Raw genomic sequence first — 24,972 nt, forward strand, 5'->3', positions numbered from 1 at the left:
GAAATTGGCACCGGTTCAAACCCGGCCTAAGGCACCGGTTTGAACCGGTGTCAATGTGGGGGGTGCCAATAAGTGGTTTAAAAAGACACCGGTTCAAATCGGTGCCAAAACTCGAAATTGGCACCGGTTAACCGGTGCCAAAAATGGCCAAAAAAATTTTTTTGTTGTTTTTACCGGTGCCAAAAGTGCCAAAAAATATATAATTTTTTTTCCACTTAAATTAAATAGACTAAAATACATAACAACATCAAAACATAAAGCGAATATCGATTAAAACAACATCAATATTATCAAAAATTTGCAACATCAATATCATCGAAAATTTGCAATACATAATCAAAAAAAAATTACAACATATAAATACAAAAAAAATTACAATATAAATCAAAAAAAAAAAACCCATTCATTCTTGTATCTTTCTTCTTCGATTTCAGATCTAATTAACATACCTGCACTAATTAAAACAAAAAAAAAATCCATTAAAATAATTAAGCTTCGAAAAAAAAACCCATAATTTAATGCCAAAAATTGAAAAAAAAAAATCAAACCCAGAAAAAATTGAAATCGAAAAAACCCAGGAAAAAAATTAGAAATCGAAAAAAACAAGTATTCGAAAAAACCCATAAAACAAAAAAAAATTGAAATCGAAAAAAAAACGATTAAAATCTGAAAAAAAAAATCAAAATCGAAATTGATTAAAAATTTGATGAAAATAAAAAAATCGATTAAAAATTCGATTAAAATTAAAATCGATTAAAAATTCGATCAAAACAATAACCCAGAAAAAAAAAACAGAATTAAAATCGATTAAAATTTTTTTAAAAAAAAATCGATTAAAAAATCAATTAATAAAACAAAAACGTAGAAAATCGATTACAACAAAAACCCAGAAAATCAATTACAACAAAAACCCAGAAAATCGATTAAAACAAAACCCAGAAATTCGATTGAAATCGGTGTTGCATGTGGTCTTCAAAAACCCAGAAAATCGTTTAAAATTAGTGTTGCATGTGGTCTTCGTGGTGGTGAGGGAGAAGGAGATCGAAAAAGAAAAATAGAAATAGAAGGAGGAGAAGGAGATCGAGAAGGGAGAAGAGAAGAGGAGAGGAGAGAGAAAGAGGATGAGAGGGGAGAAAGAAGCTGAGAGGAGCGTTAGGGTTGGGGGGGTTTATTAAATGGGACAAGTTTTTTTAAAAATATGTTTATTGCTCCGGTTCACAAAGGCACCGGTTCAAACCGGTGGCCTTTAAGTTTTTGGCACCGGTTTGAAGTGAATCGGTGCCATATGTCTTGGTTCATTAAGCCGCGCATTTTTTAGCCCATTTTTGCCACCGGTTTGGCCTGAACCGGTGCCATTTGGGGGTTGTCTTTTTGTATTTTTCTACTAGTGTATTGGAACTGGTTTTAAAAGCATGTTTGTAAATAAATTGAGTTTACACTATCTTGCACTTATCGTACTTAGCATAATTTGCTAATTCGTATTTCATATTTGTTTTGGTTCGCCCTGTTTACCGTAATGGTAAGTAGTGTTGATTATTTTCACGTGGAGTCATGAATGAGCATATGGGAGTCATGAGATTTGCTTCACCTAGTTTAGAAATGTTGTCTTGTCTTTATTTTTTAGCACTCATAACAATGTTACTATTTTTATAAGTATTGATAAAAGAAAGTTGAGTTTCCGCTACAAGTTTTGTTGTTGAGTTAAGTATTTTGAGTAGCCTTGCGTAATCACGCGGCGGTAATACGCCCAAGTCTATCTCTACAATATAATTATGCGTATTATACTAGTATTTTCGTAGAGGAAGATTTGGGGGTGTTACAAAGGTACTTGCACTTTAGCAAAACAATTAGCACTTAGCTAGACAAAACATCTCAAAGAGTTCTCATCTCAAGGTTTTCACCAACATGAAAAAGACTAACTCAACCCCCACATTGCAGTGTAATACATCATAATAATAAATTATGCATACTCGGGGCACATATAATAAACATATATTATATAAAGTTAGAAAATATCAACAACAATAAATTTGAGAGGAACTTTCCTGATGTTTGGGACGAGTCCGATCACTGTTGCTACTTGCTAGCTAACATGATCAAATTCTCCTAGGCTCCTTTACTGGACCAAACTTGCTACTTGGAAAAGACCGAAAGGCTATTTCGAGCCTCGATAAATAACAACTCATAAGTCGCAGCTACATCTTCGACACCGTCACTTGCAACACCATTGTTACACTCGTCAATCTTGGAGTATTATTTTGACGCCCATCGTCAAAACAAGGACCCAGTTGATGGCACTCCATTGCATGATCATTACAATAACGTAATACTAAAATATTGCAGCAAGCAATTCCTTTTACACACTTTAATAAAGATCTCCAATTAGATGCAAGATTCCACTATCAACATCTTATAATTTTGGGATCATAGGAAACTTTTAAAAAATTGAATATTAATGATCAGTAAAGGGAATACAATTTTTTTCGATTGTCGTAGAGCCTTGATCACTTGATAATTCATATTCATATATACAATGGTTGGTTCGTACATCCGGGAATACCATGTGCATGGTACACTCGGATTAAAACAGAAAGAACATAACTTATAAATATATAGAATATCATTAAATTATAAAAGAACACATCATTGAAATATAAAGAACATGGTAAGTTATGAGAAACTAATTTAAAAAAATTTAATAGATAGTTACTAATTGATTTTTACCACGCATTTAATGTTAAATCATTTCAAAATATCGAGTTTTCCAGAATTATGTAGAATGTATTCCCCTAATGGATAAACAAAAACAAAAATGTTGCAAGCAAATGTACTTCAATACATACATAGCTAGAAATTGAAGGAAAAAAAACCGTCCATTTGTTCTTTTTTATTTGAAATCTTCAGTTCGAGAAAGGAGAAACTTTAATGAAATAGGTTTTTTTTAGGGAGAAATGATTTTTTTAGGGAAAAATGATTTTTCTTTAATACTGACTTAACTTAAGTCGGTCATTTTGCGCGCTTCCCCACATAATTTAACCTCATTTTACCCTAACTAAGGTTAATTCTAAATCAATTAACCATACCAACCTTAGGTAGCTTGTAATTGGACCACGTGTCAAACTTACCCCTAATGTTTACTGTTGTAGGTCCCTAATGTTTGACGTTTGAGTTCCAAATCAACAAACGTTTCCCTCAAGTTTGGTGTTTCAGATCCAAATCATCAAACGTTTCCCTCACGTTTGTCCTAGTCAACATCTAGACCACCCTAAGTAGTGGTTGAGGGACTAAATCCAACCATTTCAAGCATTAGGGACTAAATTCAAACAAACCCCAAACATAAAGGACCTTTTGTATACTTAACTCGAACCACTGATATCATTTGTAATGAAATTGTATTGAATGTTCCTTCGTTACATATTATGTGCAACATATTCCATAAACAGAAATTACACATTATGTGCAACAAATTAAAACTTTTTTTTTAGTAAACTTTTTTAAATAAATATTTGGAAATTTTGACAATTACCACCTTCTGTTTAGTCCATTTTAGCAATTACCACCTTGTATTTTTTTTTTTTTGAAAATTACCACCTTCTATTTTCAAAAACATCAAAAGTTACCACCTTCTTGCCTCTCAACTACCACATGACGTCATTTTGGTCTCATTCTTTCCCTTTCCTCCCTATTTCCCTCACATTTCTCATTCCTAACTCGATTCTCATCCCTCCTTTCACTTTTTTTCCCCCAAACAATAAAAAACACTTCAATTCACTCCTCCAAATCAAAATTGACGAACAATTATTGGTGGTTTGGGGGAAAAAAAGTGAAAGGGGAGATGAGAATCCAAATAAGAATGAGAAATGTGAGGGAAATAGGGAGGGAAGGGAAAGAATGAGCCCAAAATGACGGCATGTGGTAGTTGGGGGGCAAGAAGGTGGTAACTTTTGATGTTTTTGAAAGTAGAAGGTGGTAATTTTCAAAAAAAAAAAAATACAAGGTGGTAATTGCTAAAATAGACATAACAGAAGGTGGTAATTGTCAAAATTTCCTAAATATTTTTAAGTTATTAATAACTCAAATTAATCTACTCTGTAATAATTTTTAGCTACTTTAACCCCAAACTAATCATTCTTCAAAAAAAAAGGGAAATCTCATTGGTATACCCGTGGTTTTGACTTTTCCCATTGATACACTCCTAAATTTTTGTCTTCTCATCAGTACACCCATGGTTTGGTCTTTTTCCCAACCGTGACTAACATCGTTAAAAAGTATTTCCACTAAGTTAAAATAATTAAGGAAAAGACTATAATACCCCTTTTAAACATTTAATGTCTCGATTTGTGTGTCGAAAATTGTCCGGTTAAAGTTTTAGCAGTCATGTTAGTCCATAATGATCCAAATTAACCCCAAATTAGCAAAAAAAAATAACGTAAATGTCTCATATGTGTATAAAAAAATGTCTTGATTTGTGTGTCGTTACTTTTTTGTGATAGTAATTGTTCGGTTAAGATTTTAGGGGTCATTTTGACCCTTTGTGGGTCTAAATCGAACTCGAAATTGTCAAAAAATTAACGAAAATATCTCATTGCATGTCTCTGATTGCTTCTCTGTTGACATTTTGAATGACTTTTGTTTCCATTGTGCCTGCCTCTCTGTTTTAGCTTTTTTTCTTTGCTCTTTCATACTTCACAAAAGGGAATAGTCCATACTTCCCTGAGTGAAGTAGAGTCTCATCCTCACCATAAAGAGGCTTCCCTATCATCCCCATGAACATTGCCTTCAATTTGAACCTCTTTGATTGTTGTGCTCTGTAAGGTACCTCTTCATTAGGTCTTAGGTAAAAGGTCTTTGTCTTTGGGTTCAAGTAGAACCACTTTTCATCAATGTGAATTTGATGTTGCATGTCCATAAATGATGGGTCCCCTTCACTTGGTACTGGATTGATATGCTGCAACACCCATTTTAGCCTTGCAACTTTGTGATTATCACTTGAAGTTGGGTGATTAGTTGCTGTGATTGCCCTTAGTCTGCCTTTTTTCTTTAATCTGTGTATGACCACATGATTTACATTAAGTGCTGCACCATAGCTTATGTTTGTGGTCCTCTTGTACAGTGGCACAGACATAAGCCACTCATCAGAGTATTCCTTAGGCTTGGGACCAGTCTTGCCTAACTTCTTGCTCATGACATCTACAACATCACCCAATTGAATGTGTTTCTTAATTTCTTGGAACCATCTGCCTGTTGTTGATCTATGTACTCCATGTTTTCTTGCCAAAGAGGACAACATGCCACGTGGAAGAGAGTCCCTTTCCATGTGTAGTAGGATGCCATCTACTATTTGCCTCTTTTCATTGATGTTGAGTTCTCTGTTCTGCCTTGCATTCTGTTCTTCTTGATTATGACCCTCTGCCTCTGCATCCGAGTCCCCTGTTTCTGTGGACTCTGTCTCTTGCTGAGTACTTGCTTCACTGCTGCCTGAAATTGTTTCTATACTGTTGGATTCATGACCCAATTCTGTACTCTCTTGCATTTCTCTGTCCTGCTCCATGAGCAGTTGGCTGATGTTGTAAAATTCATCAAATTCGTCTTTCATGAGTCCCTTTTTTTTCAGATCTGTTGATAGGTGATGAAGTGGAGCTGTTCTGCCTTTTTTTGGGAGCTTACAATGGAGCCTAATTCTGTACAAAGGACTAATGCTGCTACTAACTCAGCAATTAGGAATTAGGACTAATTTTAGTGGACGGATGTTTTTGTAATTTGCAAACAATGGCAACTTTTGGTTTGTAATCTAACTTTGAATTATGCTTCCCCCCTCCCCCCCCAACCCCAAAACCGAAAACAGTGTTGTTGATGATGTATGGGAAATGAATGAAACATGTAATTCCCCTTTAAATAAGGAGCTTTTGGTATTGAAATTAGGAATGTCCCAAAAATTTAAAAGTGTTTTCTATTGATTTCAAACTTTTCATGAAAAGTTTGGAGGGAAATTAATTGGATGGAAAAAAAAACCCCTCTAATTTGTTGCCAGCCAAAAAGAGAGGGAAATAGGTAAGAAAAAAAAAGGGGTCACATGGGTCTCCTTAGAAATTGGGATCACATAATTTCCCTCTCTTTTTAACTCACCTAATTACACACCCTTACTATTTAATACACCCCCTTAAAAGTTTTGCATTGGAGTCCGCAATTCCTCCCTTTGTTGCGAGTAACTCGTAACGGAGGGAGTAAAAAGATTCTATTTTAAAATAAATTCTAACAAAAAAAATTAAATAAAATAAAAATATGAATTATGGTCCCTAAACTAATGCTGACTAGGCTAAGTCCCTAAACTATTTGATAAGAAAACACCACTCAAGGTGATTGAGGGACCAAAAATGCACATACAAAAGTCGAGGGGCTAAATATAAAGACTAGAATAGACCCGGTCTACAATAACTTATTGTAGATCCAACCTTCTAGTATACCATACGAATGTGATTATATCATACGAAATGTGATTATATTATTACAAATGTGATTATATTATTACAAATGTGATTATATCATCTTGAAACTGTTATGTAAATGTATCACTCAAAAAGTGAATTTATCATTATAAAAAGTATCAAATTAATAAATTACATCATTCATTATATAATCTCATTAAATGGTTTGATATGAGATCAAAATATGACTCACAAAAAGATAATTATATCATCTAAAAGAGTGATTATATCATCCAGAGTGTGATTATATTATTTGAAAGTATCAAATTTTGGGTCCACAATAATTTATTGTAGACCGGGTCCATACAAGACCAATTGGGGACTAAAAGTGCACAAATACAATAGTTTAGGGACTGTACTTGTGCTTTACTCTATTGATATGTACAGATGGTGACCTGGCTAAGGTAACGGACAATTTAGGACGTTAGAAAGGCCTTTAGTTACGTCGTAAAAAGAAAAAGAAACGTGAATCTTCATCCACAACAAAAGATTCGTGGATCTTCATTTGCATACCTCTGGTAGTCAATTTGGCCATTTGAAGAGATGACAGAGCTCGCAACAGAAAAGTCAATTTGGTCAGCATACAAGTTTGCCATTTGTGACACTACGATATATACAAATTCGCCATTGTTGTACAAGCTTGCTCTGAAAAACCTCCAAAAATTCTTCGAATTTGATTTGATTTCATTTGAAATTGATTTGGTTTCAATTGAATTGAATTTGATTAGACTGACTTAGGTTTAGAAAGAAATAAATTGAATTGATTTGATAAAATTGAAGTAATGAATTTTATTTTATTAGGCTGACTATCTGTTGTCTGATTTTTTTTATAAACTCTTCCGATTGGATGATCAGGTTTACTCTCTCTTTCTTTCATCTTTCTCATTTTGCTTCAGATTTCAGTTAATTAGTTGAAATTACTTTATGTTAAAACATTTGATTAGAAAATTATACTGCTTTAAGTTTTGTATGCATGAATTAATGGTAAATTTTAATGAATTTTGCATGTAATTTTACTCAAAATGATGCTGTATATCTTCTATATAGTTATGTTTAAGAATGTTAAAGTTATGACTGTGAATTTTATGTTGAACTAATCTAATTACGTAGTATATGTTTTGTGTAGATGGAAAGAGATGCTATGAAAGGCCTTGGATGCTATTGAAGTAGTTACATTTGACTATCTTGTGAGTTCAATCTCTTTAATTTTGAAAATCGAAAGGGCTTTACAGATTTGATTTCATCAGTTTTTTCGATTTCGAAGCCTGTAATGCATTGAGGGTCTCTCTCCTCTTGGTGGTTATCTATGGCTACCTTTACGCCATCATATGACTTCTCTTACTTTTTTAGTTTTTATTTTGTTTTGTTGTTATTTGTTTAAAAATGTGTGTGTATTTGTGTTGAGTTAGTAGGAAATGATCTGACATTTCGTAGATGAATCCTTCAAATTTGAAGTTGATTGTGTGTTGATGATCTGTGTGTAGCATTGGAGCTAGCGTCTTGAGATCAAGCCTGAACTGTTGATTTAGAATTTTGAAAACAATGTTTTGGAGTATTTGTACAAAAAATTGGGAATCAGCTGTATTAAAAGGAAGGTAAGGGTATTTGTTACCCAAAGTTTTTGAGAGGTAACAAATAAGGGGTAATCATTACCCTTAGGTAATGGTAATTGTTACCATGCCTTCAAACCAAACACATGGTAACGGTATTGGTTTAATCGAATCCGTTTCCAATTAAAAAAATACACCAACCAAACGCCCCCTAAGTGTTTGAGCTCGGAGTTCTACCTTCCCTCAGCTTAAATTTTATGCCTTCCTTTGTTAGTTTTGGTAGGTTTTTTTGGATTTAATTTGGGTTTAATTTTATGTGGGTATAACTGTTTTTTATATTGATCTGATGTTTAAATTTTCTGGGTCATTTTGTTTTGATGGGTTTGCTTTGATTTTGTTTACTGTTTTGTTCATTTGATTTTATAGCGGTTTAGGTTTTGATTATGGTATCTGTTAATTGCTTGGATCAAGGAATTGTTGTTTAGTTTAGTAATGCAAAGGTAAAAAAAAAGGCATTTAATCATTCCTCTGTTAATTGCTTATGATTTTTCTATATATAACTATAATTGCTTATGTACCTTTTCTTTTGCTTATGCGTCTTCTCCCTTTTGTGTCATTGGGGTTCAAAATATGCAAATTAGCTCCTAAGTTCCAATGTATAAAAAATTTAATGTCCGTCTAATTTGCGTCCAAATCTCTAGAGTGGTACTCACATGGCTTTTTAGTTACCTTATTGGCATTAATTAATGCATGTGCTTTGTTAAATTTCATAACTCTTGAACAGTAATGGTGGCAACATACAATAAACACTTTCTGATGTGTTCCAAGATGATGAAATAGGAAATAGGCGTTCTACTCTTTGTAATGTAATTTTGCTGCATGATTTGTTAGATTAAAGTCCATGATGTGAGCAAGGAAATGGATTTGGATCTTTTAAAACAAAACTGTCCGAAGCTTGATGAAAAGATCCCATAAAAATGAAGATTACATACATGACAGGAGCTGAGTTTATTGTGATAGTTTGCTGAGTTTATTCTGACATTTTTTTTTAGCAAAAAAGAGAGAGAAGAGCAAGTGAGGTTATTGTGTGATTGTTTTGTTTTGTCTGATTTCGATTTTTGTTTTTGTTAATGGTAAGATGAACCATAATTTATGAGGTTTTGATGTATTTTAGGTGGAAATTCTGAGTAGACTTTGAAGTTGCCTCAGAGAACTCCTATTAGACTTGATATTTTTAGTTCTGTGCTCTGTACTACTGATAATTTGAAAACTAAACAGGTTAATATATCAGGTTCTTTGCTATATTTCGGAACTCGTTTACTTTGATTTTTGGTTTTTTTTTTTTTTTGGTTAAAATTTCAACTTGTGTTTTGCCTTCTGTTGTATATAATGAGAATCCTGTCTTGTCAAGCCCTCATCATGAGTTTTAATCAGTAAGAAAACTTCATGTTTTCTACTTCTCCTAACTATAATCTGAGCATTATATCATATGCTATGAAAAGTATGGTTTTCTAATCTCTACGACTCATACAGGGGGGGAAAACTTTGAGATAGAGTTGGACGTGCAGTCGTGGCTGCTGTGCACAGATTTAGCTGTATTTGTAGGAAAGGTCTTACTTCAATTCCAAATGGTTTAAGCCATCCTGTCTTGGATTTCAGCCTCACCATTCAGGTACTTGTTTCTTGTGGGAGTCGACTTGTATTATCTGATGAAAGTATTTTGACATATTTGTGATATAATCAGCAACAGAATTTTGAAAAAATTACGTAATAAAAGTTTTTAATGCATGTTTACTTTAACTCCGCCAGTGGGTTTCCCGCTGCCAGTCCCAAGCCTGGATAAAGGAGGAGGGTTACGGTAGGCCAGTGACAGCCAGTATAAAACTTCGTCACATCCCATGACATGAGCCAAACAGGTTGGGATCAGGAGGGAGCGTGGGAGAAAAGAATTTAGTTTGCGGATTGGTTCTTGGAATGTGGGGTCTCTTACGGGAAAATCAGCAGAATTGGTAGAAGTAATGAAAAGACGACGCGTGAACATCATGTGCCTCCAAGAGACAAGATGGACAGGAGAAGGAGCTCGAGGCCTGGTTTTGGGGTATAAGGTATGGTATGTTGGGCAAGAAACGAGCCACAGAACAAGGAATGGTGGAGCTAGGAACGGAGTTGGTGTGGTTCTCGATGAGAGGTTGGCAAAAGAGGTGATCGAGGTCTATCGGAAGAACGATAGGTTGATAAGGCTGAAGTTGCTATGTGACAAGGAGATTGTGAATGTTATCAGTGCTTATGCTCCCCAAGTGGGTTTAGATGCAGAAGAGAAACGACAATTTTGGGAGGACCTAGACGAGGTGGTGCAGGGTGTCCACCACTCAGAGAAGTTATATATTGGAGGGGATCTAAATGGGCACGTTGGGGCGAGCCGAGATGGCTATGAGAGTGTCCATGGAGGCTTTGGGTATGGGCAGAGGGACGCCGGTGGTGAAGCTATTATGGATTTTGCCCAATCATATGATTTAATTTTGGCTAATACTTGGTTTAAGAAGAGGGATTCACACTTGATAACTTTTCGGAATGGAGCAAATGCAACTCAAATAGACTTCCTGCTCACAAGGAGCATAGATAGACAAAGTTGCATAAACTGTAAGGTTATCCCAGGGGAGAGTGTGGTCACCCAACACCGGCTATTGGTAATGACTATTCGTCTGAAAGAGAAGGCGAAGAAAAAAGTTAGACAAGAAGAACCAAGGATAAGATGGTGGACCCTAAGGGATGCAAAAGCTAAGGTTTTTACAGAAAAGGTAATTGAAGAAGCGGATTGGGATGGAGAGGTGGATCCGGACATGACCTGGTTACGAATGAAGAACTGTTTCCTAAGAGTGGCCAAAGAGGTCTTAGGGGAAGTAAGGGGAAGAACTTCGGTACAGAGAGATACTTCGTGGTGGAATGAAGAGGTGAAAGCAGTAATTAAGCAAAAAAGGGAATGCTATCAAGCCTTAGGAAAATGTAGGAGTGATGAAACCTTTGCAGCGTATAAGGAGGCTAAGAGTAAGGCAAAGGCAGCTGTTCGCCAAGCAAAAGAAAAGGCATATCAGGAGGTTTATGAAAAGCTTGATTCCAAGGAGGGAGAAAGGATCATTTATAAGATGGCAAAGAGAAGACAAGAGGCAAGGAAGGATATTGGCATGGTGAAGTGTGTCAAAGATAAGAACCAAATGGTCCTAGTGCAAGAGGAGGGCATCAAGGACAGGTGGAAGGGGTACTTCGATGAATTATTTAATGGAAGTAATGGAGTTGTGATAGGAGATACCTCTATGAGTGATGAAGAAATCAACATGGAGTATGTGCGAAGGATTAGGAGAGTAGAGGTGGAGATTGCACTGAGGAAGATGAAACCTAAGAAGGCGGTTGGCCCTGATGGGGTACCGATAGAGGTGTGGAGGTGTTTGGGTAAGATTGGTATTGATTGGTTAACAAACCTTTTCAACAAGATATGGACGGCTACAAGGATCCCACAAGATTGGAGGAAGAGCACCTTGGTCCCGGTTTATAAAAACAAAGGAGACGCTCAAGATTTTTCTAATTATCGAGGAATTAAGCTTATGAGCCATACTATGAAGTTGTGGGAAAGGGTGATTGAACAAAGGTTGAGGGCATGCACAAGCATTTCAGATAACCAATTTGGTTTTATGCCTGGGAGATCTACTATGGAGGCAATCCATTTGATAAGACAAATGATGGAGTTTTATAGGGTAAAGAAGAAAGATCTTCATATGGTCTTTATTGATTTAGAGAAGGCATATGACAAGGTGCCAAGAGAGATACTTTGGTGGGCAATGTTGAAGAAAGGTATCCCACGAAGGTATGTAGACCTAGTTAAGGATATGTATCGGGATGTGTCAACAAATGTGAGGACATGCGGAGGGTTGACAAAAGATTTCCCTATTACAATCGGATTGCATCAAGGGTCTGCATTAAGCCCTTTTCTTTTTGCAACGGTTCTAGACGAATTAACTAGACCAATTCAAGATGAGGTTCCATGGTGTATGCTGTTCGCAGATGATATCGTTTTGGTGGATGAGACTAAGGATGGGGTTAATGTCAAGTTGGAGCAATGGAGGCAAAGGTTGGAATCTAGAGGGTTTAAGCTAAGTCGGAGTAAGACTGAATATTTGGTATGTCGTTTTGGCACTCAGAGGGGGACAAGCAATGAAGTGGTGAGTTTGGATGGAAAGGATTTGACCATGAGTGAATGTTTTAAGTACCTAGGGTCGATCATCCAGAAGAATGGTGACATTGATCAAGACGTGACCCACAGGATTAAGTCAGGGTGGCTTAAATGGAGAGCGGCCACGGGAGTGCTATGCGACCGCAGCATTCCCTTAAAGTTGAAGGGAAAATTCTACAGGACTGCCATAAGACCAGTGTTGCTCTATGGTACAGAATGTTGGGCTTCTAAGAAAGAGCATATTAAAAAGATGGAGGTTACGGAAATGCGCATGTTAAGGTGGATGTGTGGAAACACTTTAAGAGATAGAATCAGAAATGAGGTTATTCGCAAGAAAGTAGGTGTGGCGGGCATTGTAGATAAATTAAGGGAAAATCGTCTGCGTTGGTTTGGACATGTAAGACGGAGACCCGAGGGTGCACCGGTGCGAAGAGTGGAAGAGTGGGACCATGGAGGGATTAAACGAGGAAGAGGGAGACCAAAGATGACTTGGTTGGAAGGAGTGAGGAAGGATATGAAGTGCATGGATTTACGTGAGGATGAAGTTTTGGATCGTAAGGGATGGAGGAGAAAGATTTATGTTGATGACTACACGGAATAATCAAATTTGGTTCATGTTAGCCGACCCCACTTTTGGGATTAAGGCTTTGATTGATTGATTGATTGATTGAATGCATGTTTACTTTGAGTCAAACAATATGTTTATGTTAATTATAAGCTTTATTCACTAAACAATTCTCTATAAGGTTATTTTGTGATTCCATAAATCAGTATAGTATGTTAAATTATAATGCGGTTGGGTGGCTAAATAATACTTGTATATGTTTGTAATAGTAGAAATCTTTATTATCTAAAATTTTGTTATTTATGATTTATGTAATGTATATTTTTTTTCAAACATTAGATTGACATAAATTATTAGGCTAGATATATAAAGGAGTTTTGTTATTCGGTTTGTGCTTATTTGAGGCAAATCAATCTTAGATTTTTTTTTTTGGACTATCAAGAAATTGTTTGGGACCGCTTAATAATATTTTTGTTATGTACTAATTACATGTTTTGACCAAGAAAAAAGGATATATAAATAAGAACGTAATTTATACTTTGTAAATGTGATTTATGTAATTGGGCATTTGTGTAAGGATAAGAAAAAAGAAAATGGTCTGTCAAGGGGTACATCCAGTGATAACAGGGTGTAGAGTTAGCATGCATGCATTGTGTTTTTGTGTTGTCTGTCTCACAAATTTATCTTAGCATTCCTCAATATTTTGCTGGTTTTCTGTCAAAATTTGGTGCAGGACTATTCCTATTGGTTCAGGTTATTTTACTGTTGGATTTCACTTACACATGCAATGATCCTTGGGTTGAGATTGATGAGCATAAATGGTATTGTTACTTCTCTTTATATTCTTTTGAATCTTGTCCACCAGGTTCAATATTTTGCCTGTCATTTTTTTTTTTTTTTTTTTTTTTTTTTTTTTTTTTTTTTTGTGGCTAAAAATCATTAATTTGATATATAAGAGCTGAGTGACATATTATAATTGAAATATTTGGCACTTTTACTAAAGTAATGAGAGATTTAATAAGCGAATTTGTTGCTTAAATTTTCTATGTGCAATTTATGCTGATATTCTCAAGCAAGAACTTTGTATGATTTTTGGAGCCTGATTTGATAATTCTAACAATTGTCTAGGGTTTAATTTCACATTATCACATATTTTAACTTTTGTATGTCCAATTAGGGGTCTTCATTGGTAAAGTATTGAAATATTGGTCATATTTACTGAAGTTATGAGATAATTAACAAGCGGATTTGTTGCTAAAAAATTTCCATGTGCAACTTACGTTGATATGAAATAAAGCATGAAGTGTGATGGAGCTAATTTATCACATAGTTCAGTCATTTTTGAATACTAATATGTTGCACCTTTGAGCCTAATTGAGCTCCACTTCTCATTCTAAGTTATTTTAAATTCACATAATTTAGTCATTTTTAATACCAATTTGATGTCAAGCTCCACTTCCCATTATGTCTTGAACACATGTTTATGCAGAACTGGATATTCAATGAAGTTCCCCTACCAGAATTTACAATTTTTAATGAAGAAAAAAACCCTTATTTTATCTTGGAACCTCTTTTCCTGCTTCATCTTAAGCAACATCAACTAAAATTTATATATTTGTATAAATTATATTGTGATTTCTGATTTGCTATGCTAAGTCTGGGATACTTGACGATTACTAGATTAGACCTTAAGCAACAAGTATCTCTGATTATAAATATTTGACTGCCTTAAAAGTTTATGAACAAACATGTAAGCCATATTTGTTACTGTTAATTTTCTACGCCATGTTTGAGATCATCTTGATTCCACTAAGGGGCATGAAAACAGATCATTCTAAAACTTTAGTGATGTTTGTATTTTGTGCTCCAATTAGTAATTTGCTTAATTATCATCATGTTTGGGATCCACTTTGTAAATATTATCTTGATCAAGTGTAACTGTCCTTTTCTCCTCTTTCAGACTTTGTTCACTTTGCACATACTTTACGTGTCATGGCGTTTTTGTCATACAAATCAAGAGTTTCTGAAGCCTGAATTGTTCTTCCCTCAAACTCATTAGGGTCCACCTGAGCATAAGAGTACATATGATGTTACCTTGTAGTTCTTTGCAGTTTGAATAATAGCTATGGCTCCCTTATACTTGACTTATTAGGCTGAAATAGTGTCTTGATTCGATTACACATTTTAATGCGTAAGACAGTAACGCTTAGTTTGGATAGCAAAGAAGGAAGGAAAAGAAGGGGAGGGAAAATGGAGGAAGGGAAGGGAAAAGAAAGGGAGGAGGAGGTGAGCTCCATTTTCCCTCCAAATCTCTCCAATTTTAGAGAGATTATGGTTATTATAGAGAAAGAAAAAATGGATCCCTCCCTCTCCTTCCCCTTCCCTCCCCCAATCTTTTACCCAAACAAGAGATTTTGTCCCCCTCTATTTCTCTTCTCTTCTTTTCCTTCCATTTCTTCCTATCCAAACAAAGTGTAAAGGGCATAAGTTTTATGCAGTGTTTACAAAAAGAAGATTAAGGGCGTAAATTTGTACTTAGAATAGGAAATAGAAATGGATAATACTCAACTCAACGTTGTTCTGTATCTGAAAAATCATAGTTAACATCCTTCTTGGAACCCTGGTTGCAATATTACATACTTTGGAGTACCTTTATGCTTTGACCTCTATTTAGGAAGGAGAAATTGGTGCTTAATTGTGTTAAGTGATCAGTATATATTTATGTTTTACTAAAGTTCCTTGTTCTCTCTTTGCTTTCAAATTTGTTTTAGGCATACTTGGCACCAGCTGAAAACAGATTGGGGAAATCATGTAGTCGTCAAGAGTTGTAATATTAGCTTTGAGGTAAGTTGATGATGTGTCATACTCTTATCTTTTTGGTCTTTTGATGCTTTTTATGGAGCTTTAATGTTGAATTTTGTGGAAATTATGTTAGTTAGCTCTTTATTGTAGTTCAATGCTTAGCTTGGGATCTTGATTGATTGAAAAGGGGAAAAACAAAAGTGTTCTTCAATCCCAAGATCGGTTCTTGTTCATTCTACAGATTTGAAATTTCAAGCAATTAATTTTTCTTTTGAGAAGAAATTAATTGGGGTTCAAAATAATTCAGTTGATTTAAATATTGTTGATGAATTGGGTTTTTACAATAAGTTTGATGAAATTGTAAATTTGGGATATTATGTAGACTTAATGGGCTCAAGCAATGGATTAATTTGTCTGTTTTTTTCATCAATTAATGAGGCATGGTGCAATAATTATGTGGTATATAATCCTTGCATTGAATCCCACATTGAAATCAAAGACCACCGTGAATTTGAAGAGAAAGAAATACAATATGGTTTTGGTTATGTTAATCTGCTGGCTGATTATGAGATCATCAATATTGATTTTGTGGAGGATATGCAGGACGCTGATATGGTGTTGTCGGTTTATTCTTTAAGGTCAAAACAGTGGAGACATAAGTATATTGAAAAAACACTAGATTATGACAAACAGCCTTGGGCTTGTAGTAAGTTTGTGGGAGAGTTAATCAAGGAAACACTGTACTGGGGTGTGATTGTAGGCAAGGAAGGGGCACTTACGAAGTGCATCTTTGCGTTCGATTTGGGTAAAGAAGAATTCAAAATCATGCCGTTGCCTAAACCGAATTTAGGGGATGACGATGGGGTTGGGCGGCGTTGGGGGTTTGGTTTGTGTAATATAAATGATTGTTTGTTTGCTTGGGGGAAGTATAACGAGGGTTATTTAGAGTTATGGAGGTTTAAAGATGGAGGGGTGGGGGTGGAATCATGGATTAAGCTATGGGCTTTTAATGTGATGGAGCAGTTGGGTGTTCAAGATTGTAGGGATTTGTTCTTGTTGAATGAATATGGAAAAATTATGATCCTCACCGGTGCAGATGCACTCGCGTTTGCGGACATCAACCACGATCCGCCGGCATCTGTGTATATTGACTGCAAGAAGATCGGTGCAGTGAACTATCTGTTCAGTCTGGTATCACCTACGCACCTTTAATTGGCATAAATACATAATGCATAGATAGGTTAGGTTTGTATTGTTGTAATAATTCACTATATAGTCTTCTAACAATTTGTGTAGGAGCAATCCCACATAGAATTTTTAGAGAAGTTTGTGTTGCTTTATAATGTTGTGTACTTTTGATGATGCCAACATTATAATTATTTGTTTGTTTCTCACATTGACAAAATAAAATGTAATTGTAATGTTTATGTTACTTGAATTATTTTATTGCTTGCATTATTCTATGTGTTTAATATAGAGAAAAAATTGTGCATGAGCTTAGTATTGAACACTTTGCACGACCGCACGCACCGCGGTCTGAAATTATTCTTAAGTTGATGTACTGAACTACTGATGTATGGTAGATGAAAGTTATGTTCATGGGCGGATCCGCGGATGTAGTGTAGGGGGGTTCAATGGAGCTGTTACTAGTTTTAATTTATTTTTTTTTAAATATTAAAAAAAAAAAAAAAAGGTTAGAGACATTTTTGTGAGTCAAATAATTTGTTGAGTATGTATGGTGCATTGGTAAGGAGCTCACTGTTAGATCAGCGTGTTCCTCCTAAGTCTTGGTTCGATTCTTTCTGCCCTCATTGTCAAATATGTGTTTATTAGGGACTTGGAATCCTCAAATAGAAGAAGATATTGTGTCTCCTATTGATGATGCGGACATTGAGTCGCAAAATTTGAACTTATGTATTAAATATTTAATTGATATATAATCATCGTTTTTTTAATATTTCGAACCCACGATTCGAAATTCCTAAATACGCCACTGGTTATGTTACATTTAATGTTTATAGACCATTCATTTGCAAGTGACGTAATATTAGTCCATTTCGTGTAATTTGACCCTCAAATTGAATCAAACTTTTGAATCTAAAACACAAAAATATAGAAATATTGCTATCATTTCTATTTATTTGAATTTGATTAATAAATACTTCATATAAAATATTAAACATTATAACCTTATTTATAACATAGTTTCCTTTTTGTGTGACTTGTAATATTATTGTCAACCTAAAGTAAGACGTTTTGACGAATATATTTACCATAATTTGACACTTATTATTTATACTAGGTTAGATCTCGTGCCATGCACGGTAATTTTTACCATTTATCATTAGTTTTAATATTGTGTCGAATTATAAAAATTTAAATGTAATTGCAAAATAAAATTAAAGTTTTGTAATTACAACAAAATAAAAAGAAAATTATATCATACTCAATAAATACTCTAAAAGTTAGGGAGTATTACATACACAACTAATAAAAATTATTATGAATTACATATATTGTGTGGTATATAATACTCGTATTAAATAAATGAATAATATATTTGTGGAATGTATATAAATAAAATATACTTACCTTATAGGAAGAGATTAATTACAGTATAATACTCCATATGAAATATTTGTGATTAATCTTTGTGGTTACACCTTAATCTTAGCTTTACTTGGTGTTGGCTTTGATTAAGACCCCTATTTCATCTATCTTTGTGAATTTGAGATAGGTTGTCTTGGTTTGTTGGTTTGAACTTGTTGTTACTTGATTTCTCCTCCCTTTTACTTGTCTTTCCTTGGATATTTCATATCATTTGGTATCAAGAGCCTAGGTTTTTAGCCTAGAAAGATCCTACCTTTTTTTATTTTCTCTTTCCCCCTCTCAAAAGATCTCATCTTTTCCCACAAAAATTTGAAATTTCCCTCAAAAATACAAGCTGTCTATCTTCAAACATGGGTGATAGATACTATTATGAAGATGATGAAGGTTACAATGAAAACTCTAGATTGGATGCTCTAGAAAGGAAGTTTGATAGACTTCTTGAGGTCTTGGAGAATAGAAGAAGTCCTAGAAGGAGGAGGAGCCCTAGTGAAGAAGATGACTCTCACTCTCCTCACCGGAGAAGGGAACACCGCCAACGACACTATGAGGACAACCATGACCGAGACATCAAGTTGGAATTTCCGGACTTTGAAGGTAATCTTGATCCCAATGAATTTCTTGATTGGGTTAGAAGTATGGAGAATGTGTTTGAATATAAGGGTTATAATGATGAAAAACGTTTCAAATTGGCCATCCTTAAACTCAAAAAACATGCTTCTTTGTGGTATGAGAACTTTAAGAATCGTAGGAAGAAAGATGGAAAATCAAAAATCACTTCTTGGGAGAAATTGAAGAAACATATGAACAAGGCTTTTGTGCCTAGAGATTATTTGCAAGATGCTTATCTTAAATTGAACTCTCTTAAGCAAGGAACTATGTCGGTAGAGAAGTATACTGGGGAGTTTGAAAAACTTTCTATCATGAGTGGAGTTGAGGAAGCATCGGAGCATAAGATTGCTAGGTATATTGGTGGTCTTGAAAGAAAGCTTGGGCAAAAGGTTGATGTGCATGCCCATGGAAGTTTTGATCAAGTGGTGCAAGTGGCTTTGAAGTTTGAGAAGTATGACAAGGTGAGTAGTGCTAGTGGGTATCCTAAGCCTACCTTCAAGAATTCTTTTGCTCCAAAGGGCGAGACAAGCAAGCCCATTGTCAAAGATGACAAAGGCAAGGCTCCCATGCATTTTCCTAACAAAGATGATCACAACAAGATGGGAAATCGAAAGAATTGCTACAAGTGTAGAGGCTATGGACATTTTGCTAATGAGTGTCCAAATAGTAGAGCTATGATGATTCGTGAAATGGATGATGATGAGTACGAAGATGAGAAGAGGGATTTTGGTGACCCTATATATGATGAGGAGGATGAAATTGTAGTTGACGCCGATGAGGGTCAAATCCTTGTAGTGAGGAGAGCACTTCACTCCATTTCCACCCCTTTAGCGGAAGAGCAAAGGGAAAACATCTTCCAAACTCGATGCACCATCAAGGATCGGGTTTGCAATCTTATCATCGATAGTGGCTCTTGCACTAATGTGGCTTCAACAACATTGGTGAGCAAGCTCAATCTTGAAACTACCGATCATCCTACTCCCTACAAGCTTTAATGGCTTAACAATCACAATGAGGTGAAGGTAACGAAACAAACTCTTCTTTCTTTCTCAATTGGCAAGTTATATAAGGATGAGGTGCTTTGTGATGTATTGCCTATGGATGCTTGTCATGTATTGCTTAGTAGACCTTGGCAATTTGATAGAGATGTGATGCATGATGGAAGAAAGAACACTTATTCATTTATGATGGATAAGAAAAAGATTGTACTCAACCCCTTGTCCCCCACCATCAAACACAAAGAACCCTTGGGTACGGGAAACACAATCAAAGAGAACCTTCTCATTGGGGAAAATGAGATGGGAAAGGAGATAAATCAAGGACACATTGTCTTTATTTGTCTTCTTAGGGAAACACAAGAGAGTGAGCGAGAGAACCCAATCCACCCCCTTGTCAAGGAAGTATTGGTTGAGTACCATGACGTTTTCCCCGATGATCTCCCACCCGGTTTGCCACCTATTAGGGGAATTGAACATCAAATAGATCTTATTCCCGGATCACAACTCCCTAATAGACCGGCTTATAGGTGTACCCCCGATGAAGCAAGAGAGATTCAAAGACAAGTTGGTGAGTTGATTGAAAGAGGATTTGTAAGGGAATCCCTTAGCCCTTGTTCGGTTTCGGCTCTTTTGGTTCCGAAAAAGGATGGTACATGGAGGATGTGTGTGGATAGTAGGGCCATCAATAACATCACCATCAAGTATCGCTTCCCTATTCCCCGACTTGATGATATGCTTGATGAGTTACATGGTTCCAAGGTGTTTTCGAAGATTGACTTGAGGATGGGGTACCATCAAATTCGTATGCGTGAAGGAGATGAGTGGAAGACCGCTTTCAAGACAAAGCAAGGCTTGTATGAATGGCTAGTTATGCCATTTGGGCTCTCTAATGCTCCTAGCACTTTCATGAGGCTCATGAATGAGGTACTTCGCCCATTCATTGGTAAATTTGTTGTTGTTTATTTTGATGACATACTTGTTTATAGCAAATGTGAACTTGATCATGCTAAACATTTGAGGCAAGTATTTGAAACATTGAGAAGTAGGCGGCTTTTTGCCAAGTTGGAAAAATGTACTTTTATGGTGGATAGTATTGTTTTTCTTGGTTACGTGATTTTAAATGTAGGGATCTCAATGGACCCTAGTAAAGTGGAGGCCATTCAATCTTGGCCTACTCCTACTACTCTCACTCAAGTTAGGAGTTTCCATGGTCTAGCTTCCTTCTATCGAAGGTTTGTGAAGAATTTTAGCACTATTTTGGCCCCGGTGACCGAATGCATGAAGAAGGGTACTTTTGAGTGGACACCATCGGCTCAAAGGGCTTTTGAGAACCTCAAGAAGAAGTTGTGTGAGGCTCCAATCTTAGCTCTTCCGAATTTTGATCAACCCTTTGAAGTTGAATGTGATGCTAGTGGGGTTGGAGTTGGAGCGGTTCTTGTGCAAGGAGGGAGGCCGGTTTCCTATTTTAGTGAGAAGCTTGGTGGAGCAAGAATGAGATATAGTACCTATGACAAGGAGTTATATGCTATTGTAAGGGCTCTTGATCATTGGTCACATTACTTGAGGCCTAGACCATTTGTACTACACTCCGATCATGAATCTCTCAAGTACATCAATGGTTCTCATAAACTCAATGCAAGGCATGCCAAATGGGTTGAATTCCTCCAATCATTCAATTTCTCTTCTAAGTACAAGGAAGGGAATAGCAATGTTGTTGCCGATGCTCTTTCTAGGAGACATTGTATGATCACTATTCTTGATGCGAAGTTTTTAGGGTTTGAGTTGCTTAAAGAGTTGTATCACGATGATGAGGATTTTGGTGGGTTGATGAAGAAGTGTGACGAAGGGGTCGATGGCTCTTTCATGGTGCAAGAGGGTTTCCTTTTCAAGGGAAACAAGCTTTGCGTTCCGAAATGCTCTCATCGACGGTTGCTTGTTAAAGAAGCTCATCAAGGAGGGCTAGCAGGAAACTTTGGGGTTGCGAAAACATATGACATTCTTCGAGATCATTTTTATTGGCCCAAGATGTTTGGTGATGTGCAAGATGTGATAGCTCGTTGTGGGGCTTGTCACAAGGCTAAGAGTCAATTCCGTGAAGGAATCTACTCTCCTCTTCCGGTCCCTAGTCACCCTTGGGATGATCTTAGCATGGATTTTGTGGTTTCTCTCCCTCGCACTCAAAGGCAAAATGATTCCGTGTTTGTTGTGGTTGATCGTTTTAGCAAGATGGCTCACTTCATTCCTTGCCATAAGACCGATGACGCTTCTCATGTGGCTACCTTGTTCTTTAGAGAAGTGGTGAAGCTTCATGGCATTCCAAAAAGTATTGTGTCGGACCGTGATCCTAAGTTCTTGAGCTACTTTTGGAAGACTTTGTGGAAGTTAGTGGGAACCAAGCTCTTGTTTAGTACCTCTAGTCACCCTCAAACCGATGGCCAAACCGAGGTGACTAATCGTACCATGTCCACCGTTCTCCGAGCTATCATTAGCAAACACATGAAAGATTGGGATCTTAAGCTACCTCAAGTTGAATTTGCTTACAACCGCTCTCATTGCATAGCTACCGGGAAAACACCATTTGAAGTAGTGTATGGTTTTAATCCCCGCCTACCACTTGACTTGTTGCCTAGTATCCCTCAAGAGGAGTTGAGCTTTGAGGCAAAAGATAGAGTTGAAATGATGAAAAGGCTTCATGAAGATGTCAAGAAGAGAATTGAGAAGACAAATGAGAGTTACAAGGCAAGGGCAAACAAATTCAAAAAGCCAAGGGAATTCAATGTAGGTGATCTTGTGTGGCTCCATCTTCGAAAGGAAAGATTCCCGGCTAAGAGAAAGAACAAGCTCATGCCAAGGTCCGAAGGCCCCTTTGAAGTTGTGGAAAGAGTTGGACCTAATGCTTATAAGCTCAAACTACCGGGAGACTTTGGTGTTCATGCTACCTTTAATGTTGGTGATCTTGCTCCTTTTCTCTTTGAAGATGATATTGGTGATGATGATCCGGAATTGAGGGCAATTCCTTTTGAAAAGGAGGGGTTTGACGCGGGTGCATGGAACTTAGTGGAAGAAGTGGAAGACATGCCACGTGTCATGACACGAAGTAGGGCCAAGCTCCTTGGAGGTCACCTTTCGGGGCTAACCATCATCACACTTGAAGAAAAGAAGCTTATCAATATATGATGCAGCTACTTCATTCAGCCATATCTCCTTAGTTACAAAGAATTTTTAGGTGATTCAAGTTGGAGGTGAAAGTAGAGTTCAAGAGCTTTTCAACAACTGGTCACATGCCAAATTTGAGCGAGAAACGAAGAAGTTATGAACGTTTGAAGTTGAGCTGTCCAGGAGCAGGGAAGTTCGGTCGAACCTACACTGTGGTTCGCCCGAACTCCCAAGCAGTTTCAGAGCTGATTTTTGCATCTTTGCAGGAGTGGCCAAACTCAAAAAGTTCGACCGAACCTACCCACAAGTTCGACCGAACTTACCCAGAGTTCGGCCGAACCTTTTCCCGTTTTTCTGCCAGTTTGTGCGAACTATTTAAGTTGTTTTAAGACGTTTTTGCACATTAATTTTTGTTGAACTTTGTAATCAAGAGACTTTCACTCTCTACCATAATCTTTGTGATTATCTTGCTTTCTTTGTGATTGCATCCCTTGTAATCTTTGTGGTTACACCTTAATCTTAGCTTTACTTGGTGTTGGCTTTGATTAAGACCCCTATTTCATCTATCTTTGTGAATTTGAGATAGGTTATCTTGGTTTGTTGGTTTGAACTTGTTGTTACTTGATTTCTCCTCCCTTTTACTTGTCTTTCCTTGGATATTTCATATCAACAAGTATATTAAAAAATTTCAATTATGGAGTACATAATTAACTGATTGATAGCTTTTTTATAATGTCACAATGACTATATTTCAATAAAATAACTAGGTCTATTTAATAATTTGTATGTTTAACTATTGTTGTTAACATAATAACCTTTATTAAAGCTCGTGTGACTAGGTACGCCGCTATGCTGAACATAGTGGCCCTCAATAGTCAATAGTACATATTCACATTATTATGATCAGGTCAAATTCAAATTCGAATAGAGTTCAATTCGGTTACAGATCGGGTTTGGGTCATGAGTTTTTTGGATTAAATCGGATCGATTACAGTTCAAAACAGATGATTTTGTTCGAATCGGCTCAATCTTGATACCTCTAGTTATGTGTGGTACGAAGTAAAAATATGTTAAGGGAAAAGGACCAGTTATTTGAAATGTTAGGTATGTTTAGTTGTATTTAACAAACCTCTTATACCTTACAACAAGTCTTACAAAAAAATTCCACTTTAATATTATCATGTTGTTCTCATATTAATTTTGAAATTTTAATTTATACGCTTCATTTCAATGGCGAAAAAATGGTACTTTCAGACTAAAAATTAACTTATATATAAACAAAATCAACTCTTTGAAATTCCAACAATAAAATGTATACACTTATAATTACAATTAGTATGACTTGAGTACTTCAGTCTTCGCATCAGACCCATGTAGCCCAACTTAAAAAAAAAAAACACGATGTAAAAAATTGAACAAAATACATAATTACTCCGTAAAACAAATTAATAAGAAAAGCAGGTTATTAAAAAAAGAAATGCATCGGATAGATTGAGCAAAGAAAATTAGGCGAAATTTTAGAGAAAAACCAACCTCATTCTTCTTCGTTTGAACACGGCAATATACATGCAAATTTCATCACTAGGATAATTTAAAACAAAAATTAATTTTACCACACCTAATTTAACCAGTCAAAAAATAAAGAACATAATCCCAAAATAATCAATCATGTACCCCACAAAACTAAACCCACCATTCTTAGAGCAACCCAGATAAATAAGAAAAAAAAAATATTAAGAACTCCTTACGAAAAAATCAATCAAGCCAGTTTGATCTGCTGAACCGGATGGCTATCTTATTGTATCCAATCAAATAATTTAAGAACTCCTTACAAAATACCCAATCAAGCCGCATGCAAATCCAAAAAAAAAATAAAAAATAAAAAACCTTCAACAATTTCAAATCAGACATGAAACTGCATTATTCCATATTTATTGTTAAAATTGAGGATATAACTTTTGCAATTTTGCGG

At 35.9% G+C, this 24,972-nt stretch overlaps 2 protein-coding genes across 2 annotated transcripts; one reads left to right on the forward strand and one right to left on the reverse strand.

Annotated features, from left to right (window-relative positions):
* Positions 1-4,657: 4,657 nt before the first annotated feature.
* On the reverse strand, positions 4,658-5,596 carry LOC145555382 (uncharacterized). Its single transcript, XM_081617129.1, has one exon. The coding sequence runs from the start codon at positions 5,594-5,596 to the stop codon at positions 4,658-4,660; it is 939 nt and encodes a 312-aa protein (XP_081473255.1).
* A 4,082-nt stretch (positions 5,597-9,678) lies between these two features.
* LOC145556352 (uncharacterized) lies at positions 9,679-17,039 on the forward strand. The gene is made up of 4 exons (XM_081618003.1): positions 9,679-9,706; positions 13,534-13,646; positions 15,597-15,669; positions 16,231-17,039. Exon 4 carries the CDS (start codon positions 16,240-16,242, stop codon positions 16,837-16,839), a length of 600 nt encoding a protein of 199 aa, XP_081474129.1. The 5' UTR covers positions 9,679-9,706; positions 13,534-13,646; positions 15,597-15,669; positions 16,231-16,239; the 3' UTR covers positions 16,840-17,039.
* Positions 17,040-24,972: the final 7,933 nt, after the last annotated feature.

Source organism: Chenopodium album, chromosome 8 (genome assembly GCF_948465745.1).
Source record: "Chenopodium album chromosome 8, dcCheAlbu1.1, whole genome shotgun sequence".
In the NCBI taxonomy this organism is placed as follows: domain Eukaryota; kingdom Viridiplantae; phylum Streptophyta; class Magnoliopsida; order Caryophyllales; family Amaranthaceae; genus Chenopodium; species Chenopodium album.

Coding starts and splice junctions, on each gene's coding strand:
- LOC145556352 (XM_081618003.1), top strand. CDS start 16,240: ATGGTGTTGTCGGTTTATTCTTTAAGGTCAAAACAGTGGAGACATAAG.
- LOC145555382 (XM_081617129.1), bottom strand. CDS start 5,596: ATGAAAGACGAATTTGATGAATTTTACAACATCAGCCAACTGCTCATG.